We start from the raw sequence: 13,557 nt of genomic DNA on the forward strand, positions 1-13,557 counted from the left end.
ACTGGGACTCAAACTGTGTTCTATAGTCAGATGAAACGAAAATTGAGCATTCTGGCAACATATACTCAAGGTGGGTTTGGCAAAGGACCTGATGACCACTGTTTAGTATAGTGGAGGGTCTGTTTTTCCTTTAAAAGCCTTGGTAACGTGGTTAGCAGGATATTTTAAATCAAAATCTGTCTGATGAACACAAAAATGGTTTCTGTAAAGAGGAATGGTCTCATTTATTTTCAAAATAAATTTACTTTAATTGAATGGTTTTCAGTTTGAGATTAAGCTGATTCATCAGAAGGTGAATTTCGTGTAACCCACTTTATTCATCTTACCAGGGGTGCCAATAAGTCCGGAGATTTACGGAGACTCTACAACTCATTTTTAAAAGAGCCATCCACTGAAGGGTTCTTCTACAAATGGTTATTCAAGGGCTCCTTAATAAAGGCAATGGCTCTCTATAGAACCATGAACACTCAAAGAACCATGCATGCATAAGTGGTTCTTTGCATGGTCAAATGGCTCTTCTCTAGGATGGAAAACCAGCAATGGTTCTTTGAAGAACCCTTTTTAAAAATCAATTTAGCACCGAAACGGGTCTATTGTAACCAGTCAAAGAAGCCTTTTAAGTACTACATAGAACCCTTTAGGCCAAGAGTGTATGGCACTGCTTTGGCACCGTTATGTTTTTAAGAGCTTGTTTATATTGGTCTTAGAAACAAACTGCAAGCATGTAAGCAGAAGCTTGTATATAAGAACATCTTTAAGATTATGGAAAACAATCGTGCCTGATTGATGTATCAGTGCTATTTCAGGTTGTGTCACGTTGGCCTGGGTGTAACAGCTGAACAAAGACAGTACAGATTTTCCTCTCACCGAGATTTTCACCACCCCACACATCCATCATCATGTCGTACTTTCCCAGCTCTTCAAAGTAGCTTTTGTCCATGACGAAGAGGCCCCCAGCGATCATAGGAGTCCTGAGATATGGAAAAATCACATCGTATGGCTTGTTAAACAAAATGGCAATTCAAACATATCTTGGCGGCTATGCCCTAGTTTCCAGTCTCACGTGTCTTCATTGTACAGAACCACTGCGCCTCAGAAGCAGTGCCTACTAAGGACACCCCTATTCAGTCTGACTCTCAAACACTACTCACGTCCATTTGAGCCGTCAAAGGAGCATCACTTGTTAGCTAAAGATAAAAAGTTGATGCTGATGCTGACAAGAGATTAAGGAACCCCTGCAAAGGCAAATTTGCTCTTTTCTTTCTTTCCTCTTCCTCTCAAATGAGTTTTTATGCTCACATTACTTTCAACAGTTCAGTAATCATTGACATCCTCATAAAATCTTTGAGTTGCAAAGTACTTTGATCACTGTGTAAAAAGCCTCATAAAGACACCGTACCACATCTAAACCAAGACACTGTAAATCCAGCACCCACATCACACTACAATGCAGCTATTATATAACGCTTTTTAAAGGTATTTGTTGTGCTGTTTTCTTTTAGAGCAGAGACATCGTTAGTCTTTGTTCCCTTGAGCTAATAATTATCCTTCCTCAGTCACTCCCTGGATGCTGATCCATTTACAAACACACGGCATCGCTGACAAAGAGCTTTCTGTACCGTCTATTAAAATCATTTTAAGAGCGTGTTTGCCTTTCCAAATGAGTTAATCTCATCTACAAGAGAGGACGCGAGACTCTGCATTCGACCCGTAATGTGCGTTATTTATTATATCATTAAATTTGCAGTTGTTTAGAGAACAAGCATGATAATCAGTGTTATTCCACAGCGTTTGATATATTGCTGTCATCTCAGTTTGTGCTGACGGTGCTATTTCACATTATTAAACGCAATACTGTTGTAGCAATTAACAGCTTCCAGTTGAACATGCTATACATCATGATCCATGTTAGTCTAAATGATAATTGAATTTGGAGGCAATTGCTTCAGAAATTGAGGAAAAAACACAAACACAACAAACACAACAAGCTTACTTGATAGGGGCGATAGGGTTCCCCTGTCGCGCTCTTCTCTGCTCCAGGGTCATGTAGTCCCACTTAAAGACCAAATTCCAGTCAAAACCTGCAGAAATCCATCAGATTAGAAATGATAATGTCATCATTTCCCCCATAGCTGGCGTGAAGAAAAAGAACAGACCTCCAAGTCGTGCTGACCGCGGCCAGACATCGTGACTGCTCAGCCCACTGACACTTCACTGGGATAATTACCTGTATGTCTTTTTGTGTCTAAAGATGGGACTGAGATTTGGAGCATTTCAGAGTAGAAGTGTCCAGTCATGAAGTGTCTAAACCAAGAATCATCAGCCTGAAGCAACCAGTTACAACACATTAGATCTTATTGCAACTGATACGCCTTCACTAAAATTGGCCCACTGCAGGCTGACAACACACACGGGGCATTAATTCAGAAGAAACCTTTGAGAAGAGTTCACATAAAACTGGCAAAAACGATCCTGTCACTGTTAGTAATTCATGCGTTATTAAATCATTAAGTGTTGTTCTAGAAAAACTTACTGATACAGAACAGTTCACAGCAATTGCGAAGCATTTTATTGGTTCTGAAAGTAACTAATTGGTTATAAATACACTGCTTGGTGCCTGAGACATTGTTTTATGACAGTTTCGAGTTCAGATTCAGGCCTAAAGCTTCTTTCCTGGTGAAGTGGTTGATGCAGGGCAAAACAGTGCATAAATAAAACTCCTTTTCTCAGAACCATCACTATTTTATCATCATCACATTGTTATCACATATAAAACTCAGAAGACAGGTTGATTCAGTGGACGTTTTGGACAATAAATGGAAAGTGGATATATTTGCATTGTAGACAGTGTGAATCACCCCCACTGTAAAGAAATACGAGTTGGTCTGTTTCTGTAGAACATCAAACCAGTCTGAATGCCTTATTTACAGTGAAATGACTGATTTATGCAAAAAGTTTGAAAAATTGATGGAATCCCACTTTAACAGCTCAGCTGAAAAACGGAAATCAATGAGGCCTCTTTGGAGAGCTAAATGCATTATGATTAGTTCAACATGCATTCAGACCATATTTTTATTTTACAGTGACTCAAAAATCAGAAAGATGGCCAAACAGTGATCACTGATCTGAAGAAAATAAAAATGCAAATGCAAATAAAAATAGACATCTGCTCCCTTCTCAGTGCCACCATCTGCTAAAGCTAATGGTTTTGGAGTGCTGTGGCCACCCCGGCCTTCAGGCTGGTGAAAGGACACTCTGACCACCCTGAACTTTCCTGCAGTACTGATGGTGCTGCGACTCTCACAGCCCAGGCTGACAAAATCACACTCAGCCATTTTACTTGTTAGGAAAAAGAGGAAAATAAAATGGTTGTGATAGGTTTAATCAGAACGTAGCCTTTCAGGGCAAGTAAATGGAAGATAATGGGAATTTAATTTTAGCTCCCACCCACCTCACAATTCCCTACGGCCGCCTGCTGCGATGTGGCCTACAATTTGGGAATTACATCAGGAAAAGAAATCGCAGTGTAATCAATGTAATGTATGAAGAAGGAGGAGGGGACCAAACAGAATAGCAGAGCAGGGTGATATTTATGCAGTGTGTACTTGAGCTGGGTCTTATAACATTAAACCACACTCAGATACAGAGGCAATGGGATTCATTCCCCTAACAAAATCAATCAGTTCCTTTCAAAAGGGGTTTGCCTCTTTTTCCATGGAGCTCCCCAGTTTACCTTTTCCCTGTCCTAAATGGTGGAGTCACAGGAGGCTTGTGATGAAACACTTGCCCATTTGTTTTATTATGTTTCAAGTAATCCTGTTCCTGTTCTTTTACTAAAATACAGAAATAATGTGTCAAAATTATTAGAGAAGTACAACAAAGGAGACCCCAAAATACTGAGCAGCTGAAATCTCCTTGGTCTCCTCAGTTCACAAATACTTAAGAGGAGGTGATGCAACACAGAGGTAAACGTGCTACCGTTCCAACATTTTTGAAACATGTTGCTGGAATCAAATTCAAAATGGATATATATTTAAAACAAACAAACAAAAAAAACCCCCAATAAAATGATGAATTGTATTTATACTAATGTCAATGAAATACAGGCTTTCAAATGATTTGCACTTCATTGCATTCTGTTTTTATTTACATTTTGCACAGCATCTCCACTTTTTTTGGATATGGGGCTGTATTTGCCTTTCCCTCTGGATTTGTGATCTAATGTTTTGTTTTCAGCAGTGATAAATAAGCCTAACTCTAAAACGTCAGGAAGCCGCACGAGTGTTGCAGAATTCTGGTGAAATCTACAGCATTAACAAAAGACAAGCTTTCAAATAGTAAACCAAGCTATGAATAAAAACATACTGAAAGAATACTTGAGTATTCTAATTATTTGGGCCAGCCCTAAGAAATTAATCTGATCTACAAAAACAGGAGATTAGGCACAAAAGACTGGAGTACTTATTTAATGGCTTTATTAACCTGCTAAGACTTTTAGGTTGATAAAGGTGCACACACACGCTCACACTGTGCCACACAAGCCCTAACTGATTGATTTTCTAATGATACAGGAAGGGAAAGGCGAGCAGGGAGAGAAGAGACACACATGAAAGAAACATGCAGGAGTTCTGAAGAGAGAGGTTCTTTTACCTCCTTTCAGATCAGCAGAGGCTCCAACATACTGGAAGTTGTCCATGTTAATGACATCAATGATGGGTGAGACGACACGTGTCCTGTCCTGCCAGTGAGAGATAATAGGAGAAAGGAGGTCAGTGCTCGAGTTAGCACAAATCAAACATCAGGAGAACAGTGAAGTTGATCATGACATTTCTCTACACAGAGGCTTTGGTATTAGGTTACTGGACTTGGATTGTAGGATTGCAGATAAGCAGATTAACGAAAACAATAGTAATAGTAAAAGTAATTAGCATAAGAAAGTTGGGGTCAAACGTTGAGTTACATTTCCTCGCCCTCTTATTGTGACCCTTAGACAAGCTACCGGGGCTTCACCGATACATCAACTGATTTGTGGAAGAAAACCAGGCTCAGGAATGTGATGCTCTTCTGAGCAACCCAACTCAGAGTTATCTGATAAAGCTCTATTTAACTAGTCATAACCAGTATCTCAATGTTAATCACATACAATTTGACATAACACACCAGTACTAGTATTGCTTGTTGTTTTTGTTTTGGTTGTTTCATAAAATTCCTATCTAACATGTTTATAATGTGTGTTTTTTCCCTGAGGTCCACTAATATTTGTGCTGGTTTATGTACACGACCATTTTCCAAGCTCTCTCTATCATTTAGAGCAGTACCACCAAACAGGCTGGTTATATTTCTGTGCCATTAAGATTGATAAATAAATGATCGCTGTTATGATCGACGACCCTGCACTGTGCCTCATTCAAGAGCAGTATGGACTGAGATATTCCCTATTACTTCTGTAGGCTGAATGTCAAATCACCAGGTTTTTGTGACATCAAAAACACACGTCACTAAAAATGGGCTTGGCTTTAGCAATTAAGGATCTTTTTCTTGATTTTCAAGTCAACTGAAACGTTGAAAAAAATGGTTAATAAGTGACTATCAGTAATTTGTTTAAGGAGAATGTTATAAATACAATTTTTACATTTCTGAATTAAATTAATTAAGAGAACAGTACATAATGTGGCATTAAAACATCCTCTACAGCAGGGGTTCCATAACTTATTACTGTGCTGTAACTCCTCAGACACACACACACACACACACACACACACACACACACACACACACGCCTAACTGATGCATATGTAAGTCATTTATAAGACATCTGTAAGACATATGTAACACATTTAACTTTGTAAAATCAATCAATCCCCCTTAATATATTAAACATGGTTCTGACGCAATGACATCACACCAGATATACTGAACAATATCAATGAAATAAATGAAGATGCTTGTAAGGCTTGTATTATACAGTAGATGTGGAGGTAAATTCAAGTTTCAAGTTTATTTGTCATTTGCACAACATGTCAGGACATTTATGCATTGAATTGCTTGCGGTGAGGCTCAGCTAATCACTCTAAAATATTAAAAAAAATAAATATACACAAAATATAGATAATAAGATAGAGAAAAGGTACACAAAATATAGAGAAATACACAAAATATAGAGATAATATACATTTTGAAGTGACTTAAGTGACTCAGTGTTATTGTACTTCAAAGTGACAGTGTTAAGTTGTTATTGTCCATAGCAGAGATGATATAATATAATAATAATGCTGACAGAGTGACTGAGTGAAATGGTAGTTGGGGACGGACCCACAGCTTCACAGCTTGTTCAGAAGCCTGACAGCCTGTGGGTAGAAACTGTTCATTACCCAGGTTGTTCTAGCCTGGATGCTGCAAAATCTCCTGCCTAATGGCAGGATGGTGAACAGGCTGTGTGTGCTGGGTGACGCTGTCTGACCGGATCTTTTTGATCTTCCTGAGGCAGCAGGACTGGTAGTTGTCCTATAAGGCTGGTAGTTTATTGCCTACGATGGCTTCTGCCGTCCTCACCGCTCCTTTAAGGGCCTTGTGGTCACAGGCAGTGCAGCTGCTGCACCAGACAGTGATGCAGCCCGTGAGGATGCTCTCTATGGTGCACCTCTAGACGTTGGTGAGGATCTGAGGATGCAAACCAAACTTCCTGAGCCTAAGCAGGAAGAAGAGACGCTGATGGGCAGATCTCACAATACTGTTGGTGTGGTGGGTCCAGGTGAGGTCATCAGTGAGTTGTACGCCGAGAAACTTCACACTGCCGAATCTCTCCACTTCGGCTTCATTGATGAATAGGGGAGACTGACCACCCCTCTGCAGCTTCCTGTAGTCCACAGTCATCTCCTTTGTTCTGCTGATGTTGAGACAAAGACTCTGATGTCTGGCTGTTTCATCTCCACCAGTGATGAGGCCTAGGATGGTGGTATCATCAGCAAACTTGAAGATGATGTTAGACGTGTGTTTGGCTACACAGTCATGTGTATACAGGGAGTACAGGAGGGGGGCTGAACACACATCCCTGGGGAGCCCGTGTGGCGGAGCCAGTGTTTCACCACCTGGGGTCTTGCTCATCAGGAACTCCAGTATCCAGTTACAGAGACGCGAGTTCAGACCCAAGTCTGTGAGCTTAGGAACGAGTTTGACAGGATTGAGCTGAATGCTGAGCTGTAATCCATGTCCAGGTGTGTGAGAGCAATGTGTATTGTTATTACAAGGGTCCATGGTGGCCGGAAGTGTTGAGCTTTGTGATGTGAGCTTTAACCAGCCGCTCGAAGCACTTCCTAAGTGTAGATGTCAGTGCAACAGGGCGGTAGACATTCAGGTAGGTGACAGATGAACAACTGTGGTCTCCTTAAAGTACTTCAGTCTTAAGGAGAGGTTAGAGATGTCAGTGAAAACCTCAGCCAGCTGGTTGGCACATCCTTTAAGTACACCGCAATGCACGCCGTCGGTACCGGGTGCCTTGCGTGGGTTAACTGCCCTGAAGAATCTCACCATCTCAGACAGGGGAATGGCTAGAGCACAGCTCTCCTCATCTACTGGGAGTTTCTCAGCAGATGAGAAGATGAGATGAGCATTAAGTTCATCTTCCTGTGAGGAAGAACAGCCCCATCACAGATCACACATTCTTTGAAGTCAGTGATGGTGCGCAGGCCACTCCACACACGTCTGAGATCAGAGCCAAGACAGTTGGATTCCACTCTGTCCCTGTAGCTCTTTTTAGCCAGCCTGATGGTCCTTTGAAGGTCATATCTGGCATTCTTGTAGCTTGCTGGGTCACCAGAGCTGTAGGTGGCAGCCCGAGCTCTTTGTTTGGCTTGAACCTCAGCACTGATCCAGGGTTTCTGTTTGGGAAATGATCCGACATTGATTTTTGGTACGATGTCTTCAGTGCATTTACTGATGTAGCTTGTGATGGAGTCAGTGTATTCATTGATGTCTGTGCCAGCTGCATCACGGAACATCATCCAGTCTGTGGATTCAAAGCAGTCCTGAAGAGTGAAGACAGCCTCCTCACTTCAATGATAGACTGATCTGAGAACTGGTTTTGCCTGTTTGTATACAGGCAGGAGAAGAATAGAGGTGTGATCAGCTTTGCCGAAGGCAGGGCAGGGGAGGGGTTTGTAACTGTCCTTGATTGCCGTGTAGCAGTGGTCAAGAGTCTGTTCTCCTCGGGTGGGAAATTTAATGTGCTGGTAGTTTTTGGGCAGAACCTTCAAGTTTGCTCTGTTAAAATCCCCAACTACAATAAAAGCAGCTTCAGAATGAACGTTCTCAAGTCCAATAATAGTTGTGTACAAAACCTCCAATGCATGTGACTTATCTGCCTGAGGTGGGATGTAGACGGTAGTGAGGATGACGGAGCTAAAGTCCCTTGTCAAAAAAAAAAAAGGGTCGAACTTTGACTGTTATGAGTTCAATGTCTGGAGAGCAGTGACTGGCAAGAACTGCTACATCTGGTCCCCATCGAGAGCTCACCATAACATATACGTTATAAGGCCTCTGCCCTTACCAGAGTCCAGTCCTGGCAGTAGATGGTGAAGCCGGCCGGTGTGATGCCGTTGTTTGGTGTTGCTGCGGAGAGCCACCTGAAACCTGATCCTTGCGTTCAGCTCGTCTATTTTATTCTTCAGCGACTGAACATTTGCGAGCAGAATACTTGGAAGCCGAGGGTTGAAGCTCCTTCTCCTTGTTCTGCTTAATATCCCGGTGCGTCTGCCCCTATTGCGCTTCCTCCTGCTCCCCCGGCACGTGTGTTGGTAAACAAGGAGGCATAGAAGTCGTGAAGGTGCAACCGCTCAACGTCCGAGCACGTGTTTGTGTTATGAAACTGAAACAATGCTCAGAAGACAGCGACAAGGAAGAGGAGAGAATTTTGCATTTGTAATCATGAACACAGCAGAACAGGCAGTGACCAATATTAGTGAACATACACATTTGAGAGCGTCTTCAGCTGTAAAACAAACAGCCATTTCATATATATGCATCATCGCTATATCTGTGTCTGACTATAATCAAGTGGTCAGAACCTATAAACCATAAAATATCTATTTGATTATAAAAAATATCATTAAAAAAGCCCCAAAGACTCATGTTAAACTGAATTCAAGCAGATTCATTCAAAGTTCTTTTCCTAACTTGCTCTTAAATTTATGACGCAAAAGCTCATCCAGATTTTCAAGCGTGTGTGGCCCCATTTTATAGATGCTGCTGCAGTTCTGGTATAATTACAGCAGCGGTCAATAGAAGCCCAGGAATAAATACTAAACTACACAACACTTTTATTATACACTCTATTTAGTGGATGAGAAACACAGAGGCTACATTCAATATGAATTCATCTACAGCGCACACACATATTACTCTGAGTCACTTATTCACTCCTAAATAAAGAAACAAATTAATGTACTTTCTTAAATCCTGACACAGCCACAAATACACTTCTGTTTGTTAGTGATGGTGTTTATTGGTCGTGTTCATTTTCCCTCCACTGGTTTCAGGAAAATTTAAACTAGCTGAATAAGTTAAAGCATTACTGAGGTTTAGGAGGCGATGCATCATTTTTAAAATGTTCTGCAACAGAAAAGGAGCTTTTCATTTATCAGAACTGGAACAAAGCCAAAGTGACAGAGAGAGCTGCAGCTCAGGCATGCCTGCAGGTAACTGAAGCCAAATTGCAGGATTATTCGATTATCCTATAAAGGTGTGTCTGTATGCACTGGTTCTGTGCCAGACAGGATGTGTTTGTTCATCAATGGCTTTTCTTTTGCTTAAGAGTGACTCACCTGCTCGGCAAACTTACACACACCCTCAGCACACAGCGGGTACAGTAAAGTATGAGAATATGTTAACTAACGTGATCTGACATCTAAGGTTAAGGTTATCCCAATTTTCAACTCAACTGAAAGTCAACTCCTGAAAAAAAAAGCCTAATTAGCTGCTACTTATTGTTACATTTATGATGAATAAACAGCATTGTATAAGACAATATGCAAGAATAACACACAGGTAAGTGACAATATTTTAAGCACACTTTATACATTTTGAGAGTTTTTTAAATCAAATTTTCTCAGGTGCCTAAATGTTTTGCACGACATACTTTATTTAACATAATGAAATTCTGATTAGTCAAACCAGGTAATGGATAATATCACAAAGAGAGTTCAATCAACACATTAACATTAAAGCTATTCCTTATTATGTATTATGTGCATTATGTCATTTGAATTTATTCTAATTTTAGTTTTTCCTGAGCGAATGAACGCCTACTGCCCAATAAAACAGCTTTTCAAATGCAATTTCTTTTTCAGGTGTCTAAAGCTTTTGCACTGCATTCTTAAATAGATCTAATTATTTCAAGAGAATGAAAGTCAAGTCAAAGATTAATTAAATAACTTATTCTAGGATTAATCCCTTATTCTGTACTTTTCTTGTTTTTTTTTATTCTTAGGACAACTACATCATCATTTAAAAACTTTTCTTTTTCTTCTAGCATTAGGCAGGTTGTATTTGTTATTGTGTTTTTAAGACTGGTATATGCAAATGAACCATGTTCTGATTGGCTGCCCTATACTGTGCCTTGTTCAAAAGCAGCAGAGGCTGTAGTATCAAAAGTGTAGCTTTAGTACCATATACAGTCGTATGCAAAAGTTTAGAAACACCTGGCTAAGTTACGTGTTAATTTTCTAATATGATAACTTAAATATGGCATTTTCTGCTAACTGTAGTGCAACTTCTATTTATTTGCTTATTTATTTGTTTAAATAAAAAAGCAATTTAATTTGTGCCATTTCTTACAAGCCACATTTTATGTTTTGCCCACCCCGAACAATATGTTAAATTCAGCAAACTGTTTATAGAGGATGTGTTTTTATACCCACGCACACACACACACACACACACACACACACACACACACACACACACACACACACACACACACACACACACACACACACACACACACACACACACACACAGCCTGCTCAAAAAAAATAAAGGGAAGCAACACTGACAATCAATTTCACAGCTGTTGTGCAAATGGAACAGACAACAGGTGGAAATTATTGGCGATTAGCAAGACACACTCAATAAAGGAGTGGTTCTGCAGGTGGGACCACAGACCACTTCTCAGTGCCTTTCTGCTTTCTGGCTGATGTTTTGGTCACTTTTGAATGTTGGTGGTGCTTTCACACTCGTGGTAGCAGGAGACGGACTCTACAACCCACACAAGTGGCTCAGGTAGTGCAGCTCATTCAGGATGGCACATCAATGCGAGCTGTGGCAAGAAGGTTTGCTGTGTCTGTCAGCGTAGTGTCCAGAGGCTGGAGGCGCTACCAGGAGACAGGCCAGTACACCAGGAGACGTGGAGGAGGCCATAGGAGGGCAACAACCCAGCAGCAGGACCGCTACCTCCGCCTTTGTGCAAGGAGGAACAGGAGGAGCACTGCCAGAGCCCTGCAAAATGACCTCCAACAGGCCACAAACGTGCATGTGTCTGCACAAACGGTTAGAAACCGACTCCATGAGGATGGTATGAGGGCCCGACGTCCACAGATGGGGGTTGTGCTCACAGCCCAACACCGTGCAGGAAGCTTGGCATTTGCCAGAGAACACCAGGATTGGCAAATTCGCCACTGGCGCCCTGTGATCTTCACAGATGAAAGCAGGTTCACACTGAGCACATGTGACAGACGTGACAGAGTCTGGAGACGCTGTGGAGAGTGATCTGCTGCCTGCAACATCCTTCAGCATGACCGGTTTGGCAGTGGGTCAGTAATGGTGTGGGGTGGCATTTCTTTGGAGGGCCACACAGCCCTCCATGTGCTCGCCAGAGGTAGCCTGACTGCCATTAGGTACCGAGATGAGATCCTCAGACCCCCCGTGAGACCATATGCTGGTGCAGTTGGCCCTGGGTTCCTCCTAATGCAGGACAGTGCTAGACCTCATCTGGCTGGAGTGTGTCAGCAGTTCCTGCAAAATGAAGGCATTGAAGCTATGGACTGGCCCGCCCGTTCCCCCGACCTGAATCCGATTGAGCACATCTGGGACATCATGTCTCGCTCCATCCACCAACGCCACGTTGCACCACAGACTGTCCAGGAGTTGGCCAATGTTTTAGTCCAGGTCCAGATCCCTCAGGAGACCATCCGCCACCTCATCAGGAGCATGCCCAGGCGTTGTAGGGAGGTCATACAGGCACGTGGAGGCCACACACAATACTGAGCCTCATTTTGACTTGTTTTAAGGACATTACATCAAAGTTGGATCAGCCTGTCGTGTGTTTTTCCACTTTAATTTTGTGTGTGACTCCAAATCCAGGCCTCCACTGGTTAATAAATTTGATTTCCATTGATTTTTGTGTGATTTTGTTGTCAGCACATTCAACTTTGTACAGAACAAAGTATTCAATGAGAATGTTTCATTCATTCAGATCTAGGATGTGTTATTTGAGTGTTCCCTTTATTTTTTTGAGCAGTGTATAAACAAACAGTAAAACCTGTCATTTAACCAGGGATGCCTAAACTTTTAGACACGACTGTGTATGGACTGTCCGGAGTGACACATTTAACAACGTTTGTGCAGTACATCAAATTCTCATTCACAAAAGCAATAAAATCCAGTTTCCTGTGATCTGTGCCCTTGAAATAAAGAACAGTCTCTTATGAAAGCACTGTTTCATTAGAGATGCATTGCCTGGTTGAAGCTCCTCTACGGATACAGAACTTCCCTCATGAATATTCAAGACGCAGCAGCAGTAAAACTCAACTAGTGAACCGTGCCGCTCTGATAGCATGACAGCAGAACTCCTCCCCACCATTTTAATCAGGAACAGTCTGTCAAATGTGAGAATGAAAAACGCAGGTTGTGCAGCCTGTGGGATTTGTCCATCTGCAGTTGTGCTTGTGTGTGCTAGACGAGTTAGATGCCCTGTAGCAGAAGTTACACTAACCTCGGCAACTCTCTCCAGCAGAGGCTCCAGCCAGTGTTCATTACACTCGCAGTGGCTGTCCAGGAAGGTGAGGACTGTAGCTGTGGCTGCATCTGCCCCTCGGACACGAGACCGCATGAGACCTGAGGAGAGAGGGAGACAGAGAGACATGAGATGCTGCCTGTGGCGGCTCAAAGTACAGACGATGTTTATCTCTGCCCCTAATCTTAAATGCCGCGGGGAATTTTCTCTCTGCACATTTTGACATCACATCTCAACTCTAATCAGATTAGCCGAGAAACTACAGGGTGATCCAGCAGTTCAGATACAGCCATGACTCCAGGTACTTTCACAAAACCTAATACTGCTATGACAAATGGTGGAGCTTAAGGTCGCTGAGAGGAAGTAATACTGCTGAATAGCACACTAATGCAATAATTCATCCATTAAGCCATCATCTTTTTCACCATCTCTGTAAGACGCCAAAAGAACTTTCCCTTTACAGCCCCTATAAACATAAAAGGACATGCAGTAATTCTATACAAGCAAATCAAATATAAGTCACTAATCATTTCCACAGTCCTTACACCAGT

At 41.8% G+C, this 13,557-nt stretch overlaps 1 protein-coding gene across 2 annotated transcripts in view; it reads right to left on the minus strand.

The window, feature by feature from the left end:
* The window catches only part of galnt2 (UDP-N-acetyl-alpha-D-galactosamine:polypeptide N-acetylgalactosaminyltransferase 2), a 119,507-nt gene that overhangs the window by 7,273 nt on the left and 98,677 nt on the right, over positions 1-13,557 (minus strand). For both annotated transcript variants that reach the window (XM_017710143.2, XM_017710144.2), the window contains exons 7-10: positions 12,986-13,107; positions 4,651-4,738; positions 1,994-2,081; positions 868-971 (exon numbers count right to left, since the gene is read on the minus strand). In XM_017710143.2, the coding sequence (XP_017565632.1) occupies positions 868-971; positions 1,994-2,081; positions 4,651-4,738; positions 12,986-13,107 (402 nt within the window). The remainder of the gene's footprint in view (positions 1-867; positions 972-1,993; positions 2,082-4,650; positions 4,739-12,985; positions 13,108-13,557) is intronic.

This window comes from Pygocentrus nattereri, chromosome 5 (assembly GCF_015220715.1).
Source record: "Pygocentrus nattereri isolate fPygNat1 chromosome 5, fPygNat1.pri, whole genome shotgun sequence".
NCBI lineage: Eukaryota > Metazoa > Chordata > Actinopteri > Characiformes > Serrasalmidae > Pygocentrus > Pygocentrus nattereri.